The sequence below is a fragment of the Prunus mume genome, linkage group LG5 (genome assembly GCF_029339155.1).
Source record: "Prunus mume cultivar Tortuosa linkage group LG5, ASM2933915v1, whole genome shotgun sequence".
NCBI classification, from domain to species: Eukaryota; Viridiplantae; Streptophyta; class Magnoliopsida; order Rosales; family Rosaceae; genus Prunus; species Prunus mume.
The window spans coordinates 1,663,506-1,688,247 of record NC_142702.1 but is presented as its reverse complement, the minus strand read 5'-3'; the positions used below and the strand labels follow the sequence as shown (position 1 = coordinate 1,688,247).

Here is a 24,742-nt window from a genome sequence, read left to right as displayed (position 1 = left end):
TACTTTTCCACCCATGCCATGAGAATTTGAACGAAAAATTCGTTTCGAAGCTTATTGCATCTCGGTCTTATGTGCCCACGAGTTCCACAAAAGTGACAAATTGGAATAAATTTCTTGACTTCATGAGAGGCAGAAGGTTCAATAGGTGAAGTGGATTTGACAAACTTTGTTTTAGACACAGCGGAAGACTTATTACTTGGTTCAAATCCCAAGCCTCGTTTGTCACCATCTCTTCGTCCCATGCTAATCATCTTGTCAATTTTTTCTGCACCAATGGTTAAAGAAACAATCCTTTCTTTTGAATTTTTAAGTTCAAGTTCAAGGGCTTTGTTGTCAGAAGTTAGAGAAGCAATTAATTTATTATGATCAGTCAATTTTTCTGCAAAACATCAATTTTTCGTTCATACCTGCACTTACCTTTTCGGAATCTGCATCAGGATTGAAACTCGTTTGCAATCCTGCAATTTTCCAGCTTCAGACAACAACTTCTTTGACGAGCTCACTATTTTGTTTACTGAGCTTCTGAGATGCAGCCAACAAATCATCATATTTGTTCATGATAAACTCAATATTTATACCTTTACAATCATCATCCTCACGTGATTCATCCAAGCTAACTGTGGTTATAAGTGCAACCGTCTTTTCATCATTCTCGCATTCCGATTCACTATCACTCCAAGTAGTATGCATTGCCTTATTCTTGCCATCCTTTTGTTTCTTTAAGGTGTTGGCACATTCCGAAGATATGTGTCCATAGCCTTCACATTCGAAACATTTGACCTTTTCTCTTGGATTCTTTCGTTCATTTAACCTGCGAAATTTAGATCCACAATCAAGTATAGTTAACAAACCTATTTTTAGAATTTATACCTTTTGAATCTCGACTCCGTGGATCCTGATTCTTGAGAAAGTTCATGAATCGTCTTGTGAGAATCGTTAATTCCTCATCACTGCAATCTTCATTTGAATGCTCATCATCTTCTTCATTCACAACCTTGAACGCAACATTTTTGCTCTTTTTAAGAGATAGATGTTTCATCTCATAGGTTTGTATGGACCCTATGAGTTCTTGAACTTTCAAGGTGTTCAAGTCACGGATCTCTTCAATAGCCGTGATCTTTGGTTGAAACCGTTGAGGCAAGGATCTCAAAATCTTTTCACAACTCTATCTTCTGAATTTTTCACTTAAACTGAACAAGCATTCACAATTACACAAAGTTTAGCATAAAATTCAGAAAAAGTTTCATTCTCATCCATCATAAGTGTCTCAAATCGTAAAGTGTGCATTTGAAGCTTGGCTCCTTGACAGTATCTGTTCCTTCATGAGTAACCTGCAAAATATCCCAAGCTTCCTTAGAAGTATCACAAGCACATATATATTCAAATTGATCGGAAGAGACAGCAGTAAATAAAGCATTTAACCCCTTTTGATTATTAGTGCTGTGTGTGACTTCTGCAGTGGTCCACTCCTCTCTAGTTTTGAGGACTGTGGTTTCTTCATCTCCTTTTCGATCGTCTTTGTGGGTTTAGGAAATCCATGAACCACTGTGCTCCATACACGTTCATCTAAGGACCAAAGAAACGACTTCATTTTGGCCTTCCAAGCGCCATAGTTGTTGCCATCGAAATATGGTGGGATGGGACATTGCTAATAAAAAGGGTGGGGTCCATAGACTCAGGATGCAAACTTCGCTTGCGTGGAAGCCTTCCCATGTTTCTGTCATGAAACTGAATATTGATGGGTCTAGAATTGGTTCTAGTGGCGCTATTGCCGCTGGGGGCCTTATTTGTAATTCTGCTGGTGAGTGAGTGGCAAGTTTTTCAGCTAATTTGGGTCATGGGGAGATTTTGGTGGCTGAACTGTGGGTGTTGTATCATGGTCTAAAACTAGCTCAAAGGTTGCAAGTGACAAAGTTTACTGTTGAAACTGATTCTACTATTGTCTTACACCTTTTAAATGCTAAGTTGGAGCCGAATCACCCCTTCCTTACTTTGCTAAACATGTGCAAAGTCTGTTGGAAGAGTTCCTGGGACTACATCATCTTTCATGTTTTCAAGGAGGTTAATTTTGTTGCTGACTCTCTGGCCAAGATGGGGTATGAGATGGAAATGGGTATTCATTGCTTTGTTTTGCCTCCTGGTGGTATTACCGGTGTTCTCCAAGATGACAGGGATGGCCTTTTAAGGTCTAGATTGATTTATGTCTAGTTGTTGTTTGGGCTTAGCCCTCTTTGTTACCAAAAAAAAAAAAAAAGTAGCAAAGGCTTTAAGTGGAAGAGGGTGGTGTACCTTCTTTATGCAAGTACTACAATCATTTTATAAATGGATGCGAGTTTTGCCTTTTATGTTATCTTTCAATGTGGAATTCTTGAGTACTATCTAACATGGCATCCGCTGAATGGTTGGATTCTGACTATTCGAGACATGCCACCTAACACCTACTAGCTCATTTTGGGAGAAAAACTTAGTTGCAACGGAAATATCATTGTTTCGCTATTTCAAGCCAATAATGTTATGTCACATAAAAGTGTTATCACACGAGTCATAGCTTTATTGGTCATGATATATCAAAATAGTGTTATCCCCGTTTCATGTAAATCTTTCTCCTATTTTAAGGAGCCTAGCATCATGCACGTGTTCCTTCATTTATTATGTGCCTCAGAGCCATTCAATGTAGGGAGAATTTTTATTGGGTGGTTTTTTTTTTTTTTTTTTTTTTTTGAGAATTGGTACTAGTATGGTGGAATGATGACTTTTAGGTTAATTAAAAAGATATTATTTTTATCTTTGCACTCGAGGTGCTACCTTCGATTCCCCCTAATATCATTTGTATAAAATGTGTATATTATTTTTATATGGAAAAAATTATTGTTGTTAATTTCTATGTTTATATAAATTAAATACATGTGTCAAATTTGATATAAAATAAAAAGAGGGAGAATGTTTCTCACACATACTATCAAGGTGCCATGGAGGTTTGAACTTAAGATCATTGATCTAAAAATCAAGGTCTTTTTAAATAATTAAAAAAAAATTATGAAAAAGGTCATTTCCTCTTAGTTAGACCGGTTGGTATTTTTGGATGTGATTGACTAGAGGTGGTTGCGGTTAGGTTACCGCAAATGAAACCGTGAACCGATCAATATATTGTGGTATTCCACATGTTGGTATAGCGCAATTATCAGCATAGGGAACAACATAACATCAAAGAACTTTCTATCAACAAAAAAAGAGTATGCTCATGCTTAAAAATATTGTTGAAATAAGCAGAACTTTCTATCATTGGCAATGATTCTTTAACTCATATACGAATACAATGAACTTTATTATTAAAAACCAATACAATCCACAATCATGCTAATGCACAATTAATCAACTAAAGAGTTGATTGCAAGCTAGAGATTATCTCAACTAACCCACTAATAACAACCTAACAAAATTACCAACACAACTGATACTAATTGAAACACAGGTTCCTACTAGATAAAAGTTTAATTATTTACTAATTAAGTTATATTAATTTACTAAATATTCAAATGATATTTCTTCAAGGCTAAGATTTAAAAAAGAAAAGAAAAGAAGGAACTTCAAAAGATTGATGGAGAATACACTTCATTAGTAATACATTCAAAGCCTAGGTGAGTCCTACAGAGAGAGAGAGAGAGAGAGAGAGAGAGAGAGAGAGAGAGAGATATAAAAAGAAAAAGAATAAGAAAAGAAGAAGATATAAGAGATAAGAGAGAGATTAACTAGGGTTTAGGGATTAGGGTTTAGCTTCATCTAAATGATTTTTCGGTCTATACTACATTATTTGGATATGTGCAACCACAACCACAACTGCAACTGTAAATTGCAGTCGATTTTATAAACCGCATGTTGCGGTCGATTTTCATGATAGGTCAGTTTAGATACGGTAAAACCTCGGTCGATATTTGCTGTTTTTGGGTCTAAAATGCCAGCCATATGATTGACAATGCTTATATATCATAGGGTAATTTGTAGCAATGGCCTCTTAACTATACTTGGATTTACATTTTAGTCATTCAACTCCAAAAATAGTTACAGAGGTTACTTAATTAGGTGTTGTGTTGCATCATTAGTCCCTACCATTAAGTCTTCTAACAGTAGGGACTAATGATGCAACACAACACCTAATTGAGTGATCTTTGTAACTATTTTTTGGAGTTAGTGACCAAAATGTAACTCCGAGTATAGTTGAGGAACCAATGCTATAAATAACCCTTATTTATTTATCTTTTGTTATTTCGTTTTTATAAATATTTGGAATAAATTTCCAAGTTTACCCATGGATTTAATGAGAAAATAGACAGACTTGATGAAATGGACTAGTATGCAACACCATACATAATTGGGGGACCTCTATAGCTATTTTTAGAGTTGAGTGACCATTGCTTAAAAAAAACCCAATATCATAAATATAGATATTCTTTAAAATTTAGAAAGAAGCAACGAAGGAGAGAATTGTGAGGTAAAGAGAAATATGAATGGGATACAGCAGATAGCTCTTCCAGTTCTGGGGATTGTAGCTGCTGCAGCAGTTACCTTCTATGCTGTGAGCTTTGCTGAGCTCAGCGAGGTACCCTTTTATCCAATAACTCTTTAATATTATGTTCTTTCTTTTTTTTTTCTTTTTTTTTAATAAATCTTTTTTGGGTCAAATATATATCTTAATATGTTGTTTGTTCGTTACTTTATGAGATTTTCGGTTTTTTTATTATATAAAATTATGTGTAGAAATCTTTTAGGGACTTGGACGAGAAAGATAACGAGATTGTTGGATATAAGCCATCTCCAAGCTCTAGGGAAAAACGGTCCAGAAGAAAAGCTGAAAAACAAGCCAAAGGTTGAAGACAAAGCTTCTTGGGCGTTTTCAAAGGTGCTGCTGCCCTTCTATTTCCAATCCCAGCAATTTGCAAATTATTACAAGATTGCATTTTGATTACAAAGGCCCTTTTGGTTTGAGGATATGTCGATGAACGCGTTGTAAAATGGAAATTATAATTTAGAAATAATGCTCAGAAATTGTTGTTCATGTTGATTTCAGTTTGTGTACCAAATTTGAATTTGGGTCACCTCTGTTTCATGTAATTTGCAGCTTATAAATCATTACGGAAACGAACTAAGTGAAAAAAAAATTAAAAATTAAAAATTGTCTTTTAAAATTCTTAATTTAACTATTAAAAATAAAAATAATTCTTTAAAACGAAAAAAATTCCAACTCCCCTTTCCCAACCCCATTATCCCTTCACAGTCGCCATCACCACAATTACCACAACTGCTGCTCTCTCTTCCTTTCTCACAGACCCAAGTTCTACCCCTGAAATTTTGTGTTGAATTCGTTACCTCACCAACTTCAACATTTGATACATCTCTGCCTCAATCCAACATCTTCCACTTTTAGCAAGACAAAACAAAGATTCAATTAGACTTTCTATGCATGCCAAGGCCCTAACCTGTTACACCAATTTTAGGAACATGGGCTGTATAAAACTCAGACCACCCTTACTTCCAGCCGTAACCCAAGCCCCACTCCCACCCCTAGCCCTTAAATCCAGCAGCCCCAACCCTCTACACAGTTGTCGACAACCCAGATGAGCCCTGGCCTCTTTTTCTATCAAACCTCCAGCAGCTACAACCCATCATCTCCATCTCGCTGAATTCGGAAGCCATCAAATTTGGTTGCAAACCTTCGAACACAAAACATAAAAAACAATGAATTTTTTTTTCTTTTAATTTGTTGGTTTTTGAATTTGCAGAGAGAGGGGTGGTTGGGTTCGGCTGGGGTGGGTGTGGGGCCTGGGTTGCCACTGATGCTGGGGGTAGTCTAGGTTGTTGCGGAGAAGAATATACAGAGGGGAGAGGGAGATCACAGAGAAAGGAAAGGGGAGAGAGAGAGAGAGGGGGGGAAATGAGGGAGAAGAAATCTGGGAAGGGTGGCTTGGGGATGAAGATGATGGGTTTTTTATTTTTTTATTTTTTTTTAAATTTCTTATATTTAAATATTCAAATATTCAAATACACCTAATTTATTAAGAGAAGGAATATTGGTGGGGGATGAGTGAGGTCAAAGCCTTAAATACATAATTTTTAAAAGACAATTTTTAATTGTTTTTTTTTCATGACATTTAGTTTAAAATAATAAGTCCCATTGGTGCCACATCAGTTTTTTAACAGAATTTTAAAAGATTTGACTTTGGGATAAAGTGAGTCACTTTAACTTTGAGGAGGTAAAGTGAGAATTGATCAATGTTTCAAAGGACACCGTAGCACTTTAGCCTAAATATTATGACATATGATCGGGTGCTCAAAGCAAATTTTCGGCTGCCCATATAAATTCCCTAGGTACGAGCTGAAAACAGAAACAAAAACGAAAAAGATCTCAACAAACGCATATGATCCCATCCCATGGCAGAGGAAGGGAAGCCAGATGCCCAACTGTTTCAGCTCCTCTCTGGTATCCTCCAACAGGTGTTATTATCCTCTTCTTTTCAAATTCACCCATTATTTCATTCAATTTTGCCCGATTTGATTTGCTTCGCTTTGCTTTTGTATGTTCTCTAACTTCCCTTTTCGGTTTTCATATGTCATAATTATGAATAGGAACATGGTTATAATCATCTGGTTATGGCAGACAACCGTTTTATGTTTTGTCTTGATGAAATTTATGATCTGGGTGTTTGAGTTTGTGGTGTTCTAAGGTGTTTGGATGGTAATATTTCTTCCTTGAGTTTGGATATATCCCATTCGTAGGTCAAAGTTTGCTTTTTAGGATGTGTTTTGCCAGGGCACGTGGGTCCTTAATTTTTGGCTTGATTTGGATTCTCATGAGAAACATTTGATAATTTAATAGATGTCATTGTTAGCCATTTGTTGTGTATTAGTTGATTCTTGAGTACTTGGGTTATATGATTCTACATGCCTGCGTAAAACCATATTCTTTCATGCTTAGTATGCTAAAGATAACATTGAAGACAGTCATGCCCGTCTAAACTGTTATGCAATGTGATGCTGTAACACAATGTGAGAGCTTGTAGTTTCAGTGGTAGTGAACATTTACCCGCACACTTAAGGGCAGTATTTGAACCCCGCCCCCCTCTCCTCCATCCCATATGGCCATCTTTGTAACAAAACAAAAAAAGTCTCTTCTGCCGGATGTGGTACATCTTTGTTAAAAAAGGAACCTTGTCATGGACGTATGTAGGAAATATTTCAACATGATGTCCAATTAAGAGGTGAGCACTGGAAGAGATTCTGGACCATGTCAAGCGCGTTATGTGTTACGTGCATAAGTTATTGTGATTTAACTCAATGCAAAAGAGGTGACTGAAATCCTCAAGAGAAAATTGAAAGAAAATTTTTAAGGTCAGCATTTGAGATTGATACTGAGGTTCACTGCCTCTTTCTTGGTAGTAATGATGCCAAATCCTTCTTCTTTTCTATTGAAATTTGAAAAGCAAGTAGGTGAGTCTGGGCTAGCTTTATCTTCTGAGGGTGAATAAGATGATGTCATCTGTTGGACCAAAAGTCCCATTGATGGGGAAGATGCACAAGTGTATGCTTGCTACGAAGCAATATCATTCTTGTGATTTTATGACACCTATGCCCATTTTGTTTGCTATAGGACCTATTAGGACGTGTCCAACGGAGTAAGTTTTATCCATCACTCTCTCTAATTTTGTTTTGTTGAGTTTGTTTGGATATTAAGGGGATCTAGGGCCTGGATTGTTGTGATTTCGTGATGGATGTGAATGAGTAAAACATGAGTGTTATACACCCTGCACAGGATTCATTTTCTATCAAATTAATGATATAAGTAGCAAGGAGAAAGCCACAAGGGATGTAGGTGTCATGAAATTGAAATAAAACACAAAGATATCCTGTATTTTAAGAGTAACTGCACGGGTCTATATTTTTGTTTTATTGATAGAAATGATTCTATTGATAGAAATGATTCTTACTCGTTTAATATATATGCGTCTTTTTCCTAATCTTTTGTTTTTATTTTTGGGTGCGAATTATCACCTCTCCTTCAAACCTTTCACTCCAAGGAAGGTTTTCAGATTGTAAAGTTTGCATAGCCAATTAAAATGGTTTAATTATAAATTCCTTGATGTGAAAAGGAAGTTATATACGTTCTTCTGAGGGTCATTGGTATTAATATAATATGAAAGACTATAATGAAGTTTTATAATATGATTATAATGAATTTTTACAGTTAATGTAAATATAAGGCAAGACTTGCAGCCAAATTTTAGGGTAGTAATTGGAAAATTCAGTCATAAGAACCTTCTCATAGCCTTGCTTGGAGATTGTGTTTTTATTCATGAATGTAGTAGCATTGCAAGTGCACCAAAGCCTTGGATTGGTATGCTACATGATTCCTTTATCCTTTCATCTTTGTTCTCAAGTATTGAAAGCATCACCTTATTGGGAGAAGAGGGTCACTGTGGGGTTTAATGGGATGACAACTATCCTTTTGTCTAGTGCTGAATTACACTTTTCTAAATCAGGGTCTGATCCATGTTGTCTTCGTTTTGGTGCTACCTTTTGATGCCTGTCTGAATGTTTTCCTTTCACTTTTACCTAAAAGAGACTTTCCATCAAAAGAACATTTTCTATAACTTATATTGTGCAGGTTGAAGCATTGACCAATGAAGAAGAGGTTGAATTGCGTTCAAAAATTGAAGCCCTTGGATTAGAGGTTACTAAACTTCCGTCAAAGTCAACTCATCATCTGGATGAGGTAGTTTTGAACATACATTCTCTTTTCCAAGTTTTCCTCATTTCTCCTCTAAGTTTTACCATATCTGAAACAATACAACGATGTATTCTATATATGAAATAAACATTTCAATGTCTTCTCTCTGTTGGTATATCTGCATACCATCTTTACAGCTGGAAATAGCCAAGGAGTTGGATAAGTTATCGGCAAAGTTGGATGATGTAGATGAGATGATATCTTCAGCGATGGCTTCAGATCCTCAGGTGAAGTCACTGCTGAGTGGTACTGCTGATGTATGGATGCCAGTTATTACTGCCAATGCTGATGAACGACGTAATTTTACCTCATCAATAGCAGATGATAGCCCAGAAGCAAAAGGGAAAAGTTTCAATTAGTTGTTGAATCTTATTCTAATATAGTTTCATTTTTCATGTTTGTTTGATCTTCCTAATAAGAAATTTATTCTTCTTCTTTTAGGCTCTTACATGGCTAAGTTTTTTGTTCTGTTTTTATTTGTATTTTGAATTTTTTTTTTTTTTTTATTTATTTATTTATTTTATCAATGGTGGAGGGAAGATTTGAACTTGGGACCTTCCAACGTTGGGAAGAGAAATACCAGTAGACCAAATTGGTGTAAATGTTTTGTTTCTTATGTACTCATTGATGTATGTGTTGGTTGTTGTCCATTTTTAGAAACTGTAAACATATCTAACTCTGTTAAGTTTCAGATTTTTCAGCCTCTCCAAAGTTCCGGGTTTTTGTTGTATATTGAACCATCCTTATAACCGCCTAAGTAGAACACTGTTCCTAATGATGATGAGTTCCAGTTCCAGGTTCTACACTGGTACTAATTACATTCAACATAAACCCATAAAATCCTGGATTTGTTTTGGTGGTTCTAGCATACTTATCTTCCATGTAAAAACGACAGCAAATTAAGCTGCTCATTTTCGGGCCAAGCCCAGTTGGGGGTCAAAATAAGGGTTTGCTCGAGCTATCCTCCCTCAGAAGATTGTCATTAGAGTTTGCGCGTTTGGTAGATGCAACCAAGAAAATTATCAAATGATGATCTTTACACCTTTGGCACAATTAATGGGTGCCCATCAGCTTACTTAAAACGAGATGAAGTGTCATTAGGCTCAAATGGCTATCGGTGTTTGATGCGCATTACTCAAATCAAACCAATCATGCTAAATATGGGTTCAGACTCATAAAGATGATATTGTGCCTGTTTTATTAAATCCCAACGAGGAGATATCATTCCTCTTGCCTCGAATTTCAAAGTGAAAATTAATCAACTAGAATATCGACCTGTAATGAAAAATAATTTATAATGAATATATCAGGTTTTACATTACATCTCCATTCACTTGTCTCTACAAAAGGAGGGAAAAAAAAAGGCAAGGAAACAAAAATTTGTGATCCAATACTCATGTTCATTGTTCATAAATATAGAGATGAGTACATGCTTTTTTAACATAAACAGCAAAATTGATGAAAATATTTTCTTATTTAGGTGGAGGAAATCTAACAACTAGACCAATCAACCACATTAGAATTGACCCCAAAATCCGAAATAAGAGAAAAAAGACGACAAATCCAGCCACAATGGTCAGCAAAGGAGGGCCTTGTGCAGCATCATTGGTTTTAACCCCACCTGATTTATCTTCAACGGAATCTCCATTTGAAGGGTTAGAGTTTGATGCAGACACAGCGTGCCAGCTTTCCCTTATTTTCAATCTCAAAACATTCCTCTCCAAGCTGATTAAAAGAAAGAAACTAAATTTAGGATATTTCACATCATCTTGACATTAACTTGCAGTAAAGCAAGCATAACAATATACGATGAACAACCATCTTATTTTCTACTTGTTCAGCCAACTAATCAAGAAAACAAGAAACGGAAGTAGACAGAATGAAGTACCCATAAAGATTCTCATATCTATTGTTCAGATAGGAACCATGACAAATAATGCTAGTTGTCGACGGAGTATAGGCTTAGAACTTGCCATAACGACCCGAAAAGTTGGGAAACATTTTCCTTCAACCTTGAAGGGCCTTATCCATATTGATATATTAATTTAGCGATTGTTAATTAATAAGATCAAAACAGTCCATCCGCATTGGATGTGACCCTCCAAATACATAACTAAGAAAATGACTCATCCATATTTGTAGAAATACAGTCTAGTGGAGTCCAGACATGGGCTTAGGGATATATGAGAATTCAAAGCTTAATGTGGGTAAGGTGCTTGCTAGCTTAGTTAACTAAAACATGAACGTTTACAATTAGTATATCAACACAACGAAGATCAAGAGATGGAAATTTCAGCCACAGAAAAATACATTAAGTTCAGAAGTGAGACGAAGATGGTAAAAAATTGCCTCCAAGGCTATGAGGTTTCATCATATTTTCCACCATGTACCTTTTTCTTTTTATTATTTTATCTATATTTGTGACAACAAAATTTGGATAATAAATTTGGATTTTTTTGGTTAGAGAGGAGGGAAAAGAACCCTTGACCTATCTTAATCCTAACCCATTACCCCAACCTAGCTCAACCTACCTCACCACTTGATAAATAGCCAAAGTTTTGATTTATACGAGTTACTTTTCTGAGTCATTAATTCTGCGTTTAAAGTTGGGGTTTTAGAGGCAAAGGAACTGCATTTTCTTCTTAAGGAACAAAAGCGGCAAACCCATATCTCACCCAACTCCGTAACAGCAAATTTCTCTTCCACAAGGTTCACTCACAGCAGCCTAATGCTAGACGACCATTTTCAGAGAGGAAACACTCAACTAATTAAATTGCTCAAAGTTTCGCAAAGGAATAAGCACCAAATAATGCAATTACTAAAACGGTAACGCGCTTAAGGAAGTATCCGTAAACAAATACGCCACAATGAGCTCAGAAACCCATTCGGAATAAGAAACGAACATCGAATCGTTACAATAGAAATGAAATGGGTACGAAGAACTGAGGAGGTAAGAAGAAACTGAAAGTACCTGAAATCGACAGGCGCTGCTTTAACGGCGCTGCTTTTAAGGGAGTGAGTGATGGGAATCTGATTCTGAGGTATTGGACGAAGCAGCTGGGATGAAAGTCGTGCTTGGCAGAAGCTGCTGCTGCGCTCTATGCAGTCTCTTATGCAATCACTAGAGATTTCTCCAAGGTGGTGTTTGAATCTGACAGCAAAGTTTTTGTGGATAGTATTCTTGGGAATCACGGAAACTACTCTTGGACCATCCTTCCAATTCTTGACGAAATTTGTAGCCTTTCTCAACATTTCAATGAGATGCGGTGGAAGTGGGTGCCAAGATCAGCAAATCGTGCAGCTCACATGTCTGCGACGATAGGTTTGAGAGCTATGGAACTGCAAAGTTGGGTCATCCGACCACCATTGTCTCTTGTTGGGGTCCTGAACTCTGATGGTTTGCCTTGCCCCCCAGTTGGGTCATCTCTCTTGAACTAGATTTCTTTTCTGTTTTTTGGTTGGGCTTGAGACAGTTTACTAAACTCCGACGGAGCTTTAGATTTGTCTAACCCTTATTGTATTTTGCTTCTGTTCTGTGTTCTTGCTGGTTCGGCCAGCTGTGTTGTATTTGCTTCCCGTTTTGGGCTTTTTTAATACAACAATCTCTTTCAGACCAAAAAAAAAAAAATGTAATGCAAGCGGCTCTAACATTTTGAGACTTTTTTCATATGAAAATAGAAACATTTGTTTTGGATTCTTTATGTATTCCAATTTTCTCATACACACGTGCGGTTTCATATGGATTTGTTTCCAGAAATTATTTTAATTATCTATATCTATATCTAATACATATAAAGCAAAATGATAGAGAATGGTGAAATATTCAAAATACCAGAAAATACTTTAGTTAATACAAATATTAAGAATTGAAATTATTAATGAAATGAAAGATAATACAGTAAATTCACACATTTTCATATTAAAAAAAATTAAAATTACAAAAAAATATCAGATAATGGATCTTATTTTTACGAAATACAACTACCCTATTATCTTTTTAAATTCTATTTATAAAAATAAAATAAAAAAACTCTCATAGACGCAGGAGCATGTGCGAAGAAGGATAGTTTTCATAAATTCACAATTCATATGGAATGGAACTCCTTTTTCTTCTAAAGTTTTTCTAAAGATCAAGTTTAGAAAATTAAGTCAGAGTCGCTGGCTTCCACGTTTATATTATATGGTTCATTGTGGAGCATACAAGAGAAGAGAGGCAAAACCGCCCATTTTACTGTTTACCAGTTAACTTCCGAAGTATCCTAAAAAAAATATGACAAAGAAAAAGAGAAACCAAGCATAGCAGAAGAAAATACATCGTGCAAAATGAATATTTTGTAACTTTTTCTACACTCACAAACGCAAGTGCACAAGGCTGAAAAAATTGAGTGTTAAAATGATTGCCCAATGCAATTACAAATGTGACTACATCGGCTTTACAGTAAACATCTCCAAATCAGAAAGAAAAGCCTAAAATGCAAGGGCCATCTTCGACTATACTTTTTATTCCAAATATCTTCTTCACTGTGTTTATTAAAATCAAAGGGCAGTAAAACACCCTGCGCCTAAGTAACTTCAAAATTTCTTCAAGTACTTAAAAATAATCTAGTGTTGAGGTTTTCCTGTAACAACTCAACTAAAAACAGTAGAACCCGAATTTTTTACACCCCTCAGTACATCCTACACAAAGCCATGAATTCATCAGAGCAATTATTAAGCAATTATTAGTGAAAGTGAATGATACAGCCCTCAAATTCTCAAGACGAAGCTGCTTTCTTGCAGTAATTTTCAAGTGATTCCATCGTAACACTTTTTGGCCTTTCAAGAGGCAAACCAAGAGCCCGGTCCCATATCAGCTGAACCAACAAAGAAACAACGAAAAGTTAACAATTAGCATTAAATTAGAGAAAGGTTGGTGGAAGGGTAGAGAGAGAGAGAGAGAGAGAGAGAGGAGAAAGAACCTGAGAACCAATCCCTATACTCCTTGATACACCAAAAAGAACAGTAAAAAATCTGCCCACAATTGAATTTGAAGAACATTATCATCTCAAAACGGTTAACAGCTTCAGAATATCAAGGAACAAAATAATAAATATCATGAAATATCATACCTTGCCTCGGTCAAACCAAAATGGTTCAACAGAACTCCACTGTGAGCATCTACATTGGGCCAGGGGTTTTTAACCTACAAGCATGGCAGATTTTCAGGTAAATACAGCATCAGATTGCTCCTTCGGTTGATAAGAAAAGACAGATATAATAATTGAGTGAAAATCATCAATTTCTCACTCAGCTTTATTATCAAAGATCCTAATTCCAGCCACCATAAAAAGATTTTACATGCATTGTAAATTAAACTATTAATTTTACAATGCAATATAAAAGATAGAAGCATATTTCAGAGGGGGAAAGATAAAGATTAGGTAATTCACAGCAATGACAACTCTAGTGAAATACTTTACATTCATAAAATAAAATTATTAAATTACCTTGCCTAGTTCGATAAGAATGGGAGGCACGACTTCATAAAGCTTGGAGACCTGTTAAGGTAATGACTAAGTCAGCTCATAAAGGATGCACTTACAATTATGACTCAAGTGTGCATGAAAAAGGCACACCCTCATGTGATCAGGGTTATTCATACCAGCTGAAACAGCGGATCATCAGGCAAGTGCTTTAATGCAAACTCCCTTTGACATGAGTATCGTGGATCTGTTTTACGCAAGACTCCGTGTCCAAAACCAGGAACAACCTGCAATATGAGCAAAAGGGGGATAATTAAAGACGACAATTAGCAGCTCATCAGACTAGAGCATAGAATGTAGTTTTGAAAATAATTTGAAAAGCCAAGATTCAATAAAATGAAAGCCCATTTTTCTTAGGGAATAATATACAAGCTAAATGAATAAATCTAGTCCCATGAAGGTAACTTCCTTGGCAAGTTTAGGACTTCTACAAGGATTATAGGGCAAAATACTCAGACTACCTATTAGTTTTGAACACCTATTTTATTTATCTATTCAATGACAGAACGGAATTCAGTAGACAAGTTCTGACAGGTTTGTGCAATTTAGCTATTTTCTACTAGAACATGGCAACGAGCAAAGATGCCTATTGCCCACTTAATAACAAATCCAGACAGAAACGAACAATCAAATTCATGAGCAAAGAGTCAACCGTGCATGTTAAATTTAATAACTAGAGAATTAACAGTTATCAAGAATAAACTAAGCATAGGACAAATTTAAATTGATTATGCAGGTAAAACTGATGGCATTACCTTCCCACTGTTTAATGTTTTCCAGACATAATCTTTCAACTGCTCTGTAGTTACGTTCTCTCCAACTTCATCTACCACAGATTTTATCCAGAGCAAAACTTCCTGCAATCAAAATAGTGTGGCCTTAGAAAGGAGAAAGCTATGAAGACATCATTAAGCCAACAAAGTTAGGGAAAACACAACTTTGAACTCCAAAGTTCCTAAATTAACAGTCTACCTAATGTCAAATAGAAATTTGAACCAAAACTAGCAGAAGAGGGATGAATCTTTTTTATTTTAAAGTAGGTCATGTAAATCGTAGATTTATGATAACGGTAGCAAGAGAACTACAAGATAATTGATTAACCAAAAAAGGTCCATCAGCACAAGATTCATTAACAAAACTCCAGCAATTATTCACATTGGCTGCTCTTCAATCAATATATCATACAAAGTCCACCTTAAACTGAAAATGCATCTATTCTGACATTTTGCCAATTAGCTGTATGGTAAAACAGAAAACAGACAAAATGCCATTCTTCTGGACATTTAAAGAATATGCCCCTGCACAACTTCAAGTCACATCCAAATCCAATACTAGTGCAAGCGAATATTACACGCATTTTTTTAAGAGATCCAAATATTATTGATCTCCTCTAAAAAGTACAAAAGTTGTGGACAAGAATTTCACATTAGAACTACAAAAACAGCTCTACAGTCAAAGATTCAACAGCCCTGGCCAAAGCTAAAACAAAAATGTAACCCTCCAGCTGCTGCCTTCCAATCTATTTAGGCATGATGAGTTAAACATACATGCAAGGATGAAAATTATCAGCCGATATCCTGATATATCGGCCTTTTTTTAGGTGTCGATAGAGACACAGGAGGGTAAGCCTATTTCTTCCCCCTTATTGGTGATATATTCCCGATAACCCCCAATATCCTCGATATTTACCGATATTTCCCGATATTTCCCGATATTTCCCAATACCAGACAGAAATTTGTCTTCAGTTTTGAAAGTAATCAAAGCTTCCCAGCCACTGAATCAATGTCAAAAACCAAGCTCTAATACTTAGTAGCTTCTCCTTCCTTCTCTCCTCAGTCATTTCGGCTATATTTGGCTATTCCTCTCCTCTCTCTGGTTGCTTGGTTTCTTGTGTGTGATTTTATTTTTCATCTAATCTTCTATCTCTCATTTCCTTTATCATTAAGTCTTAACGCTTGTAATATAATGTTGGGTTATGTATTAATCGGTTGGGTTAGGTTATGTTTGAATAATGTTGTCTTTGTTGTGTTAAGTCTAATTGTATTTATTTTCAGGATTTTCATCGCACATTATATACACATAGATTCATCATCCGCATATCTTATACTTAGTATATTTTGAATTTTATTTGTTCTATACATTCATTGATAATGTGCTTAATATCTATGAAAGTTTCACTTCAAAATCCGTGTTTTTAAGCCAATATCTGTCTTTTTTGTCAATTTTCCCCGATACCTAAAACAGCATCGATATATCCCCCGATATATCCGTAAATTGAAGGCCCGATAATATCTGTATCGCCGATGTTTTCATCCTTGCATACATGAGCAGTTCTTTTACAATTATCACTGCTGCACCAAGCTGAGTGCAATGCAAAATCCAAACAAGTGCGCCTCACATAACAACAGGCAAGGTTTGGTAAAGCTTACAGCTTACATCAATACCAACAGTGACTAAAAGCACAAAAAATATTTTGGATACCATACTGTGAATGAAATCTTCCTCAGCATTGAATGATGTTTTTTTATTAAAAAAAAAAATTATGAGAAGTATTGAATGATGTCATTTTAACCTTTAGAAGCATGCATCATTTCTTTACATCAATCAAATTTTTTATATAAACAAATAAGGGAGTTTCACTAAAACACCCAAAATGGGGGTTGAAATTATAAAAAAACCCAAGCACTAAAACATGCTATGTTTAAATAGTGCTTGGGTTTTTTTATAAATACATGTTTAGGATTGGGTTTAGTAAACAAATAATCGCTAATGCTCTCAAAAGAATAGACAGATGGAAACAACAGGGCAACAACAAATGTAATACCTGATTAGCCAAACCATGGAGTGGGCCAGCCAACCCATTTAATGCAGCTGCAAACGAAAGATAAGGATCTGAAAGTGCACTAGCAACCTGTATTCAGAAGGTAATCAATTAGTGAACATAGACATCAACATTTAAAGGTAAGACATATCAAGTTATGGATCAAATAATCACATCTTTCAAGAGTAAATGATGGTTAACCGAGTTCTCATAATCCAGGTTTAAATTAATTATATGATATTTAAATCTCAAAACAAAAATAGGGTAGCTTACAAGGTGGCCGGTGTGAGCACTGACATTCCCACCTTCATGATCACTGTAATGAATAATTTCTTAAAACTCATATAGCTTCGATTTGTAATAACATATCATGTATGGTCCTAGGAAGAGAAATTTATACAAACCTATGAATGGTGACATAAAGCCTCATAAGCTCGTGCATCTTGGGATCGTTAAAGCCCAACAAGTGTGAAAAATTTGCACCATAATCCAGGGAGTCATCAACAGGTATTACTTTTCCATCCTTAAAAATTCTTTAGGAAAAAAAAAGCAATGAATTAATCCCAATGCTATTTAAGACAAATCAAATATAAATATTACATAGGGACTAGAAAAGACAGATATGATATCCATTGGTGTCAAAAGGCGGGTGGCTGCAGATCACATGGAGAAAAGCATGCCATCACTCATCAGTTAGTGGACAACGTCGTACATAAGACACAACTTTTTAACATTTTTAGAAAAAGGTTTACACATTAAGATTAAGTGCTGTTCTTAAACATGTATAAATCAGTCGGTTAAACATGATTTTTCGTGGAAAGAACACAAGGTCAAACATTTAACTATAAGTTAGGTGTAATATGCTTTACCAACCTCCGGTAAACATAAGAAGCTACTACTGGCAGTTGTGCAATCAAGCTAAGTGAATCCTCAAAAGTTGGCTCCCAGTACCTGAAAATAACTCAGGTTAAGAAGCTTTAAGAAACCTAAAAACTAATGGAAGACTGAGTATCAAGATCACAAAAGTACAAACATATTTACTTTGACTTATGTATCCCCTTATCGTATGCCTTCTGGAATTCACTCTGAACCTGAAAACAGAATTAAATGATTAGAAACTGTTTGTATTGCATCTACTGGACATACTCAGAAAAGCTGGTAAATGAGTCCAGCCACCCTCTTAATGCACTATTCAGGTATTTTATTTATGTGGACTAGATTTCATTTTCCTAGAGAGAAATATAATTAATAAAAGTTTTATTATAAAACCAAAAGAAACACTGAATCTGACTAATGCTCCAACAAAGAATATTCAATTGAAAAATTTAGCCTCCTTAACTCTGGATCAACAAGAATGAAACTGAATGACGATACACGTTTTGTACCACATAAGAAGTAGTATGTATCAACCTTTGCCTTTCTGGTAACTTATTGCACTAGAAAAACTTACAAAGTAAACTCAGGTCAATTAAGTCTTTATCTAAAAAAGAAATTGGGAAAAACTTACAACTTAAATAAACTGACATTAAACATATTAGGGGTGCTGATAATCAAAATTTGTAATATAAAATAAGCCAGGCTAAAGAGGGCAATAATAAGAAACATCTGCATACATGATAACCAATGATGTATTATGGATATAAGATATCTTCAAGTTATTCTCGTGTAAATGCATCCTTAGCTATGGATAAGGTTAAAAGATTATGTCCCACTATCTTCCATTGCATATGCACCGTTAAGCCAGAGAGTTCTGGTAAAGACAATTTGGGTAGCCAACCAAAAAGTGCAAATCTAAATGCATAAACACAACACACCAAATGAATTCGACAAGACAATGATTATGCCAAAAAGAAAATGTAGAATAACTAATATATGAGCATGAAAAGCAATGATAAGCAGCCCATTTACCAACCTGAAGGGCCATAACACCGGTGGTAAACTGAGTCATTGGATGTGCTGTAATAGGCAGAGCATCAATGGCCTTATACACATAATCTGCAACCATGAATGACAGCTATTTGATGAGCAATCTTGCATTAATGACCATAAGAGTGTAAAACTTGAGTGACTGCTAAAAGAAGCACTTCAATCAAACGTTATGCACTTAACTTTCTAGATTCAAATGTTTAAGTGAAACAAACATCTGCAGTTGGTAGCATTCTCACATATGACAACTTTTTAAGTACCCAGTTTAAGCCATCATAACTATTTAGTCTTTCCTAACAAAATATATAATATAATCCTGACTATTATTCAGTTGAATCAAATATGGGCAGTGAAATTGATAAATATAAGCTACAGCACCTGGAACTACGGCACGGCTCCTCAATTCCTCCGATAATGCATCAACTTGCTCTTTGCTTGGTACCTATTGCACATAGGCAAGGCAAAAGGTGTGTTTAATATTAGGATAAACCAAAAACACTACATACAAAGCAAATAAATAAATACTACATGTTATGGGCAACTTATATTTTGTCCAAATTTGAGCTGACATTAAAAATGACTGGCAGATGATTCTACATCTTCCAGAAGGTCCATATGAAGTAACAGTTATCTTGTATGGCTACTCACTACATTAAATCGACACTTTGTTTCCTTTTAAGAGTGCATTGTCAAAACATCTTGTAATGAAATATGACTAAAGAGCCATACCTTTCCTGTTAAAAGTAGCCACAGAAGACCCTCAGGCAAAGGTTCCCCACCAGGCTTTGCACCTGGTAATACTTTCTGGCATTCTGGAATTGACAAACCCCTGAAGCGAATCCCCTGCAAAAAAACAGCCAAGATATCATATTATATGACCGTATGTTTGTCGACTAATTGTTAGAATTATGAAAGAAACTAGTTCATAATAATTCACAAAGTTTCAAGACTGCATAATTAAAATGTATACCTCATCTGGGTCAAGTAAGGAAGTTTCCCACAGCAACCCTGTCATTCCTCTCATTCCACCAAGAACCTATGCAGTAAAAAGTGAATCCAAAATGAATTACGCACTATGATCACATATTTAGTTCAAAGTTGCAGTTTTACTCTTTCTAAAAAGAAGAACAAATATCAGATGAAGGTTCGCTATTTTTCAAGTACTACAAACATTAACTTCTTCCATTGATAACAAAGAGGCACATCTTACACAAAGAAAAAAGAGAAAGATACTTTACCATATCAACAGTGATATTGCCCAGTTGAACTTTTCCATATTCTGCCTTGATTTTCTTCAGACGTTCCTGTAACCAAAAAATATAGGTGTGATAATACACTAAACAAACTTATTAACATATTCAATGTTTAAATATAAGACTTCTTTATACACAAAACGAACAGATTCACCCATCCATTATACCCAGTCATCTCGACAAACAAAGAATGCACCAAAAGGAAGTATCTCAACTCATATAGACATGGTTGAATTATGTTGCACTAATAGAACACCAAAGCAATACTCAATATCAAGAATACAACCTATCGATCTTCGTGCATGAGTAACAAAATATGAAAAAATTAAGTTGATGGTGTAAGTGAATGCTATCATGACTAATAGAAGAAACCTGTTGTTCTGGAATCAATTCCTTCAAGTGAGAACGAAGGTCCTGCATGGCAACAATGATGGTCATGAGGAAGCATTACCGTAGAGTAAACTGTAATTTACATAAAATGACCCTCATGATATGAGAATTTACTGGCCCCGACTTGCACGTGGTAATAAAATTGCATTGATCAATAAAATATTTCTTCATTTGTATGCCAAAACGACTTTTGTCATTTCCCCAAGTGCATAACAAATTTAATCAGAAATAATGGTACGACCTATGAACTATGAGGAGAGAGAGAGAGAGAAGAAGAAGAAGACGAACTCACAAGATCTGTGGAGGTCTGCGTTTGAAGCCATCTGACGGAATCTCTGAGATTCGACTGTTGGCCCTGCAGGAAACAATGAATCGAAATAATCAGAGTCGGTTCCAAAGAAAGAAAGAAGCAATTTTCCGGTGAATCTGAGAATCATATAAAAGCAAAACGATATCAATCTCTTTCGCTCTGTGTTTCGGAAAAAGAAAAAGGAAAAACAACTTACAAGACGAGGACGGAGCTTGGAAAGCGCAGTGACACTCCTGAAGAACACCATCGGTGACAGCAGCCGCTATCAGGTATCTGCACCGCACCCACCCAATTTACGTATGAAAATTATTACACAAAATACAAAGAAAGCAATTTAAACGGCAGAAAAGCCAAAGCCAAAGGGCAAGGAGGTGTTGGGTGAGAATGAAGAAGAGGGATTCACAATTCCAATTAAACCGGGGGGCAGAAAAGGAACTTACAGAGTCAAAGTCAGAGAAATGTGCCGTGAACAAGTATTGGAATTTTCGAGTACCAAACGTGATTTGGCTCCAACCACCACCAAAATCAAACCGACTAATAATAATTAATATAAAAACGCATTGGGCGCAGTAAGTCGTTTACCTTTCAAAGCCGATTTCATTTCATCCTATTTTACATATCTATTTTATTTATTTATATTATATATTTAAATTCATACGTATAGCATGAGAGAGTTTCAGTTGAGGGCTCACCACACATTGTATTTCAATAATCTAAACCGTCTAATTTTTAAATATTCTCTCAAAGATTATTTCTGCAAAAACTCACTTGAATCAGAAACTATTTGACTACTCAATTAAATGGTTGTTATTATAGTCTTTTCTTGAAGCACCGTGTTTGTTTATTTTATTAATCCCAACTAGATGCGTTAACATATTTTCGATTTGCATTAATAAATGAAGAATTGAAAAATAAGACGATTTGGATTATTAAAAAGTGTTGAGGACCTTAAAGGGTGAGGGATCCCTCTCTCTAACTTGACATTTTGGGGTTTGGTTACTTTTCGTACTAGATAAAGTTGTAATGGCATTTGTAGAAAAATAGAATGGAGGGCTGGATCTTCCAACCCAACTACCGAAAACATGCATGGCATTTTGGCAATGCCATTTCGAGTGCTTAGCTATCTATCAACATCACCACTTCCACCTTCCACCTAGCAACCGTATCTGATGCCTGCTGCTGGTCTTGTTGGCACCATTCAAACCCATCAGCCACCCTATGTCATTTTATACTTCCAATTGTTTTATGATAAATACTTTTAAATACCTTTTCTATTCTTATTGGCTGTCAAAAGCTTAAGCCCATATTGATCCATGTGCTTTTTATTGGTTTTTTTTTTCTTTGCTAAAATTCCCCACATGTTCTTGTCTGTTGGAAGAAAATTAAACAAGGGGAGGTTGAGATTCAGGCCCAATAGAGGGACTGAAATACTAGAAAACCCAACCCTATAGATTCAAGCCCATTTGCTGCAATGATGTTCCTTCAAGCTGCTTCAGTGTTTTATCACCGAGTTAAGAGTTCCATTGTAGTACGAGTACTACAGTACTACTGCACTGCACTACACCGCAAATCAAATTTGTACTACGTCTTAGAAGATGTGTACTAATGTACTTTGCATCAGAAATATAACTTTTATATTATGTTCATACTGTGTATATAAAACACAACAGAAATGAGGTTGCAGCAGCACTACCTCCCTCTACTGCTAAATTAGTTATAGTTGTAGTTTAATGGTGTTATTGAACTATCAAACACAGCCTCCTCTGTCTCTCCATCTATGTTAAGAGTAAGCTTTGCAGTCTCTGTGTGTTAGTTATATATGATATCTTTCATATGTTACTTTAGTCTGTTTTTCCTTTGTTAATTTATAAGCAGGGGCCATGTATATACAAAAATGGGGTGGCCATTTTTCATATCTTGGCACCAAAGTCACCACCCGACTATTGTTACCATCTTCAATTCTTCCTCCAACAAGTCCGTTATCTTTATATGCAGGCTATGACTCTGAGAATATGTGACAAAATGAACTACAATAAGACATAGTGCATATAAAGATAACAAACTTGTTTAGGGATGAGTTGAAGATTTCAACAGTCGGGTGGTAACTTTGGTGCCAAGGTATAAACAATGCTCACCTCAATTTTGTTTTCTTTGCATATGGACTGCATATAATTAACAAAAGAAAGAAGACTGTTATACGCTGAATTTCAATAGAAAAGTGGCCGAGTGGTTTGCAATCTGAGATGAGATGGTATATAATCCAGTGCAACTGCATTTTGGAGTGGCACTCACTTGAAGGGAATTTGGTGGTAGAAATTAAATCAAAAGCTCTGATGTAACAGCAGATGACGTCGTTGATTGTAATCCACACCGGATGTCGAACTGGTCAATTGCTACATGTGGTGGTGTTGCTGCTCTCGGCAATCCACGTGTGTTCTTGTAATTTGCGTTCATTTTCCAATTGTAACTTTGTTCCTCCTGCGTATTGAGAAAATAATAATAATAAATCTTTTTAGTGAAAAAGTAAATTCCGATCACAAAAACAACTCTGTTGTAATTAGCATCACAATATTGTAGAAACATGAACTTGTTAATACACTCAAAAATGATTTAATAATCAACTGATGCCATTTTCCCTGGAAAATGATTTTGGCATTTTACCTCTCACACTCCTATAAGCACCAACTTACAGACAGGCAAGAGTCCGATGATATGGGACTACAAGCAAAGCAAAGCAATAACACTAAACATAGATTTGATACAGATTGGAAAGCACACAAAGACGCTGCTGCTTCAACAAGCCAAGATACGTCACAGCCAGCCCAAATCTGTCAAGGGACACGCTGCGGAGGGCAAGGGAGATCATCCTTGTTTAGAATGCCAATCAAAGAGGATGGGAGCATGTCGACCCAAACAAATGAGCGTGATTATAACATCGGACACACTATATCTTCTTCTGTGTTTGTTTTTGTCTTGTTGGGGTCTTCTATGTGGGATTTCCAAGGATGCATGGGTAAGTCTCTCTCTTGGAATTATTTCACATACTTCTGAATTGGATAAGAGCATGTCTAATGCAAGGGAAGGGGGAAGGGCGTTAGATGTTGTTTTAGCCCCTCAAATTGGTACTATTCACAAAATTTATCTTTTTAAATTTTTTGTGGTTCTAGTGGTGAGGGATTAGGGTTACAACTCAAAACTTGTTATTTTAATTTATTATTAATTTATTGATGATAAAAATCAAAATCAAAGCCTAAGAAAAGTAACACATTATTGAATTTTTGGAAATGTGAAAAACAACTAGGGAGGAGGATTGAACCAAGAGTTATGAGGGAAAAAAGGGACCAGCAACTAACTGTTGGACCATTGCATTTGATAGCGCCACATGACAGCTCCTCAATGGTTGTTGAAGTCAGCTTTTACTGCTCTTATTTTTTTATTAAAAAAAATAAAAAGACAATGTGATCCTTATCTTGCCCGGGCCAGCAGGTGGCAAAACCAGTCCTCATCTTGCCTTTAAGAAAGAACTCCACTCATTTGTCTTGTGAGCAGCTATTCACGTGAATAATAGCTGCAAATAATATTTTCTGTTTCCACATATGACAAATGACAATTACTATTCATTTTTAAATTTTTTTCACAACTTTTTTTACCTCAATAATTAATTTGGATAATATTTTCGGATAAGATTTTGGTTTCCTATGTGTCAATACTATTCATATCTCATAATCGGATAAAATTTT

The 24,742-nt window shown here is 35.7% G+C and overlaps 4 protein-coding genes and 1 long non-coding RNA gene across 5 annotated transcripts; 3 read left to right on the top strand and 2 right to left on the bottom strand.

Moving 5' to 3' along the window:
- Positions 1-4,446: 4,446 nt before the first annotated feature.
- Positions 4,447-5,053, top strand: LOC148916606 (uncharacterized). The gene is made up of 2 exons (XM_089052975.1): positions 4,447-4,597; positions 4,756-5,053. The coding sequence occupies exons 1-2, from the start codon at positions 4,502-4,504 to the stop codon at positions 4,867-4,869; spliced, it is 210 nt and encodes a 69-aa protein (XP_088909101.1). The 5' UTR covers positions 4,447-4,501; the 3' UTR covers positions 4,870-5,053.
- Positions 5,054-6,330: 1,277 nt separating this feature from the next.
- On the top strand, positions 6,331-9,482 carry LOC103343948 (ecotropic viral integration site protein). Its single transcript, XM_008247578.3, has 3 exons — positions 6,331-6,489; positions 8,657-8,764; positions 8,917-9,482. The coding sequence occupies exons 1-3, from the start codon at positions 6,427-6,429 to the stop codon at positions 9,136-9,138; spliced, it is 393 nt and encodes a 130-aa protein (XP_008245800.1). The 5' UTR covers positions 6,331-6,426; the 3' UTR covers positions 9,139-9,482.
- A 575-nt stretch (positions 9,483-10,057) lies between these two features.
- On the bottom strand, positions 10,058-12,402 carry LOC103343947 (uncharacterized). The gene is made up of 2 exons (XM_008247577.3): positions 11,751-12,402; positions 10,058-10,504 (listed from the first exon to the last, which is right to left on the bottom strand). The coding sequence occupies exons 1-2, from the start codon at positions 12,029-12,031 to the stop codon at positions 10,252-10,254; spliced, it is 534 nt and encodes a 177-aa protein (XP_008245799.2). The 5' UTR covers positions 12,032-12,402; the 3' UTR covers positions 10,058-10,251.
- A 691-nt stretch (positions 12,403-13,093) lies between these two features.
- Positions 13,094-21,449, bottom strand: ATCS (Citrate synthase family protein). The gene is made up of 19 exons (XM_089052741.1): positions 21,199-21,449; positions 20,985-21,047; positions 20,675-20,716; positions 20,288-20,353; positions 20,020-20,085; positions 19,779-19,892; positions 19,428-19,491; positions 19,036-19,118; positions 18,165-18,214; positions 17,997-18,074; positions 17,528-17,656; positions 17,397-17,439; positions 17,127-17,213; positions 15,057-15,158; positions 14,421-14,528; positions 14,266-14,316; positions 13,888-13,961; positions 13,738-13,789; positions 13,094-13,632 (listed from the first exon to the last, which is right to left on the bottom strand). The coding sequence occupies exons 1-19, from the start codon at positions 21,247-21,249 to the stop codon at positions 13,534-13,536; spliced, it is 1,422 nt and encodes a 473-aa protein (XP_088908867.1). The 5' UTR covers positions 21,250-21,449; the 3' UTR covers positions 13,094-13,533.
- Positions 21,450-22,669: 1,220 nt separating this feature from the next.
- LOC103330582 (uncharacterized) lies at positions 22,670-23,478 on the top strand. Its single transcript, XR_513992.2, has 2 exons — positions 22,670-22,788; positions 23,267-23,478. It is a non-coding gene; the product is annotated as an uncharacterized LOC103330582 (long non-coding RNA).
- The last annotated feature ends 1,264 nt before the right edge of the window (positions 23,479-24,742 follow it).

Coding starts and splice junctions, on each gene's coding strand:
- LOC103343948 (XM_008247578.3), top strand. CDS start 6,427: ATGGCAGAGGAAGGGAAGCCAGATGCCCAACTGTTTCAGCTCCTCTCT. Junction 6,490..8,656: donor TCTCTGGTATCCTCCAACAG/GTGTTATTATCC, acceptor TATATTGTGCAG/GTTGAAGCATTGACCAATGA. Junction 8,765..8,916: donor CAACTCATCATCTGGATGAG/GTAGTTTTGAAC, acceptor CCATCTTTACAG/CTGGAAATAGCCAAGGAGTT.
- ATCS (XM_089052741.1), bottom strand. CDS start 21,249: ATGGTGTTCTTCAGGAGTGTCACTGCGCTTTCCAAGCTCCGTCCTCGT. Junction 17,657..17,996: donor GCTTCTTATGTTTACCGGAG/GTTGGTAAAGCA, acceptor TTTTTCCTAAAG/AATTTTTAAGGATGGAAAAG. Junction 13,633..13,737: donor GTATAGGGATTGGTTCTCAG/GTTCTTTCTCCT, acceptor TTGTTGGTTCAG/CTGATATGGGACCGGGCTCT.
- LOC148916606 (XM_089052975.1), top strand. CDS start 4,502: ATGAATGGGATACAGCAGATAGCTCTTCCAGTTCTGGGGATTGTAGCT. Junction 4,598..4,755: donor GCTTTGCTGAGCTCAGCGAG/GTACCCTTTTAT, acceptor AATTATGTGTAG/AAATCTTTTAGGGACTTGGA.
- LOC103343947 (XM_008247577.3), bottom strand. CDS start 12,031: ATGTTGAGAAAGGCTACAAATTTCGTCAAGAATTGGAAGGATGGTCCA. Junction 10,505..11,750: donor GCAGCGCCTGTCGATTTCAG/GTACTTTCAGTT, acceptor TCTTTTAATCAG/CTTGGAGAGGAATGTTTTGA.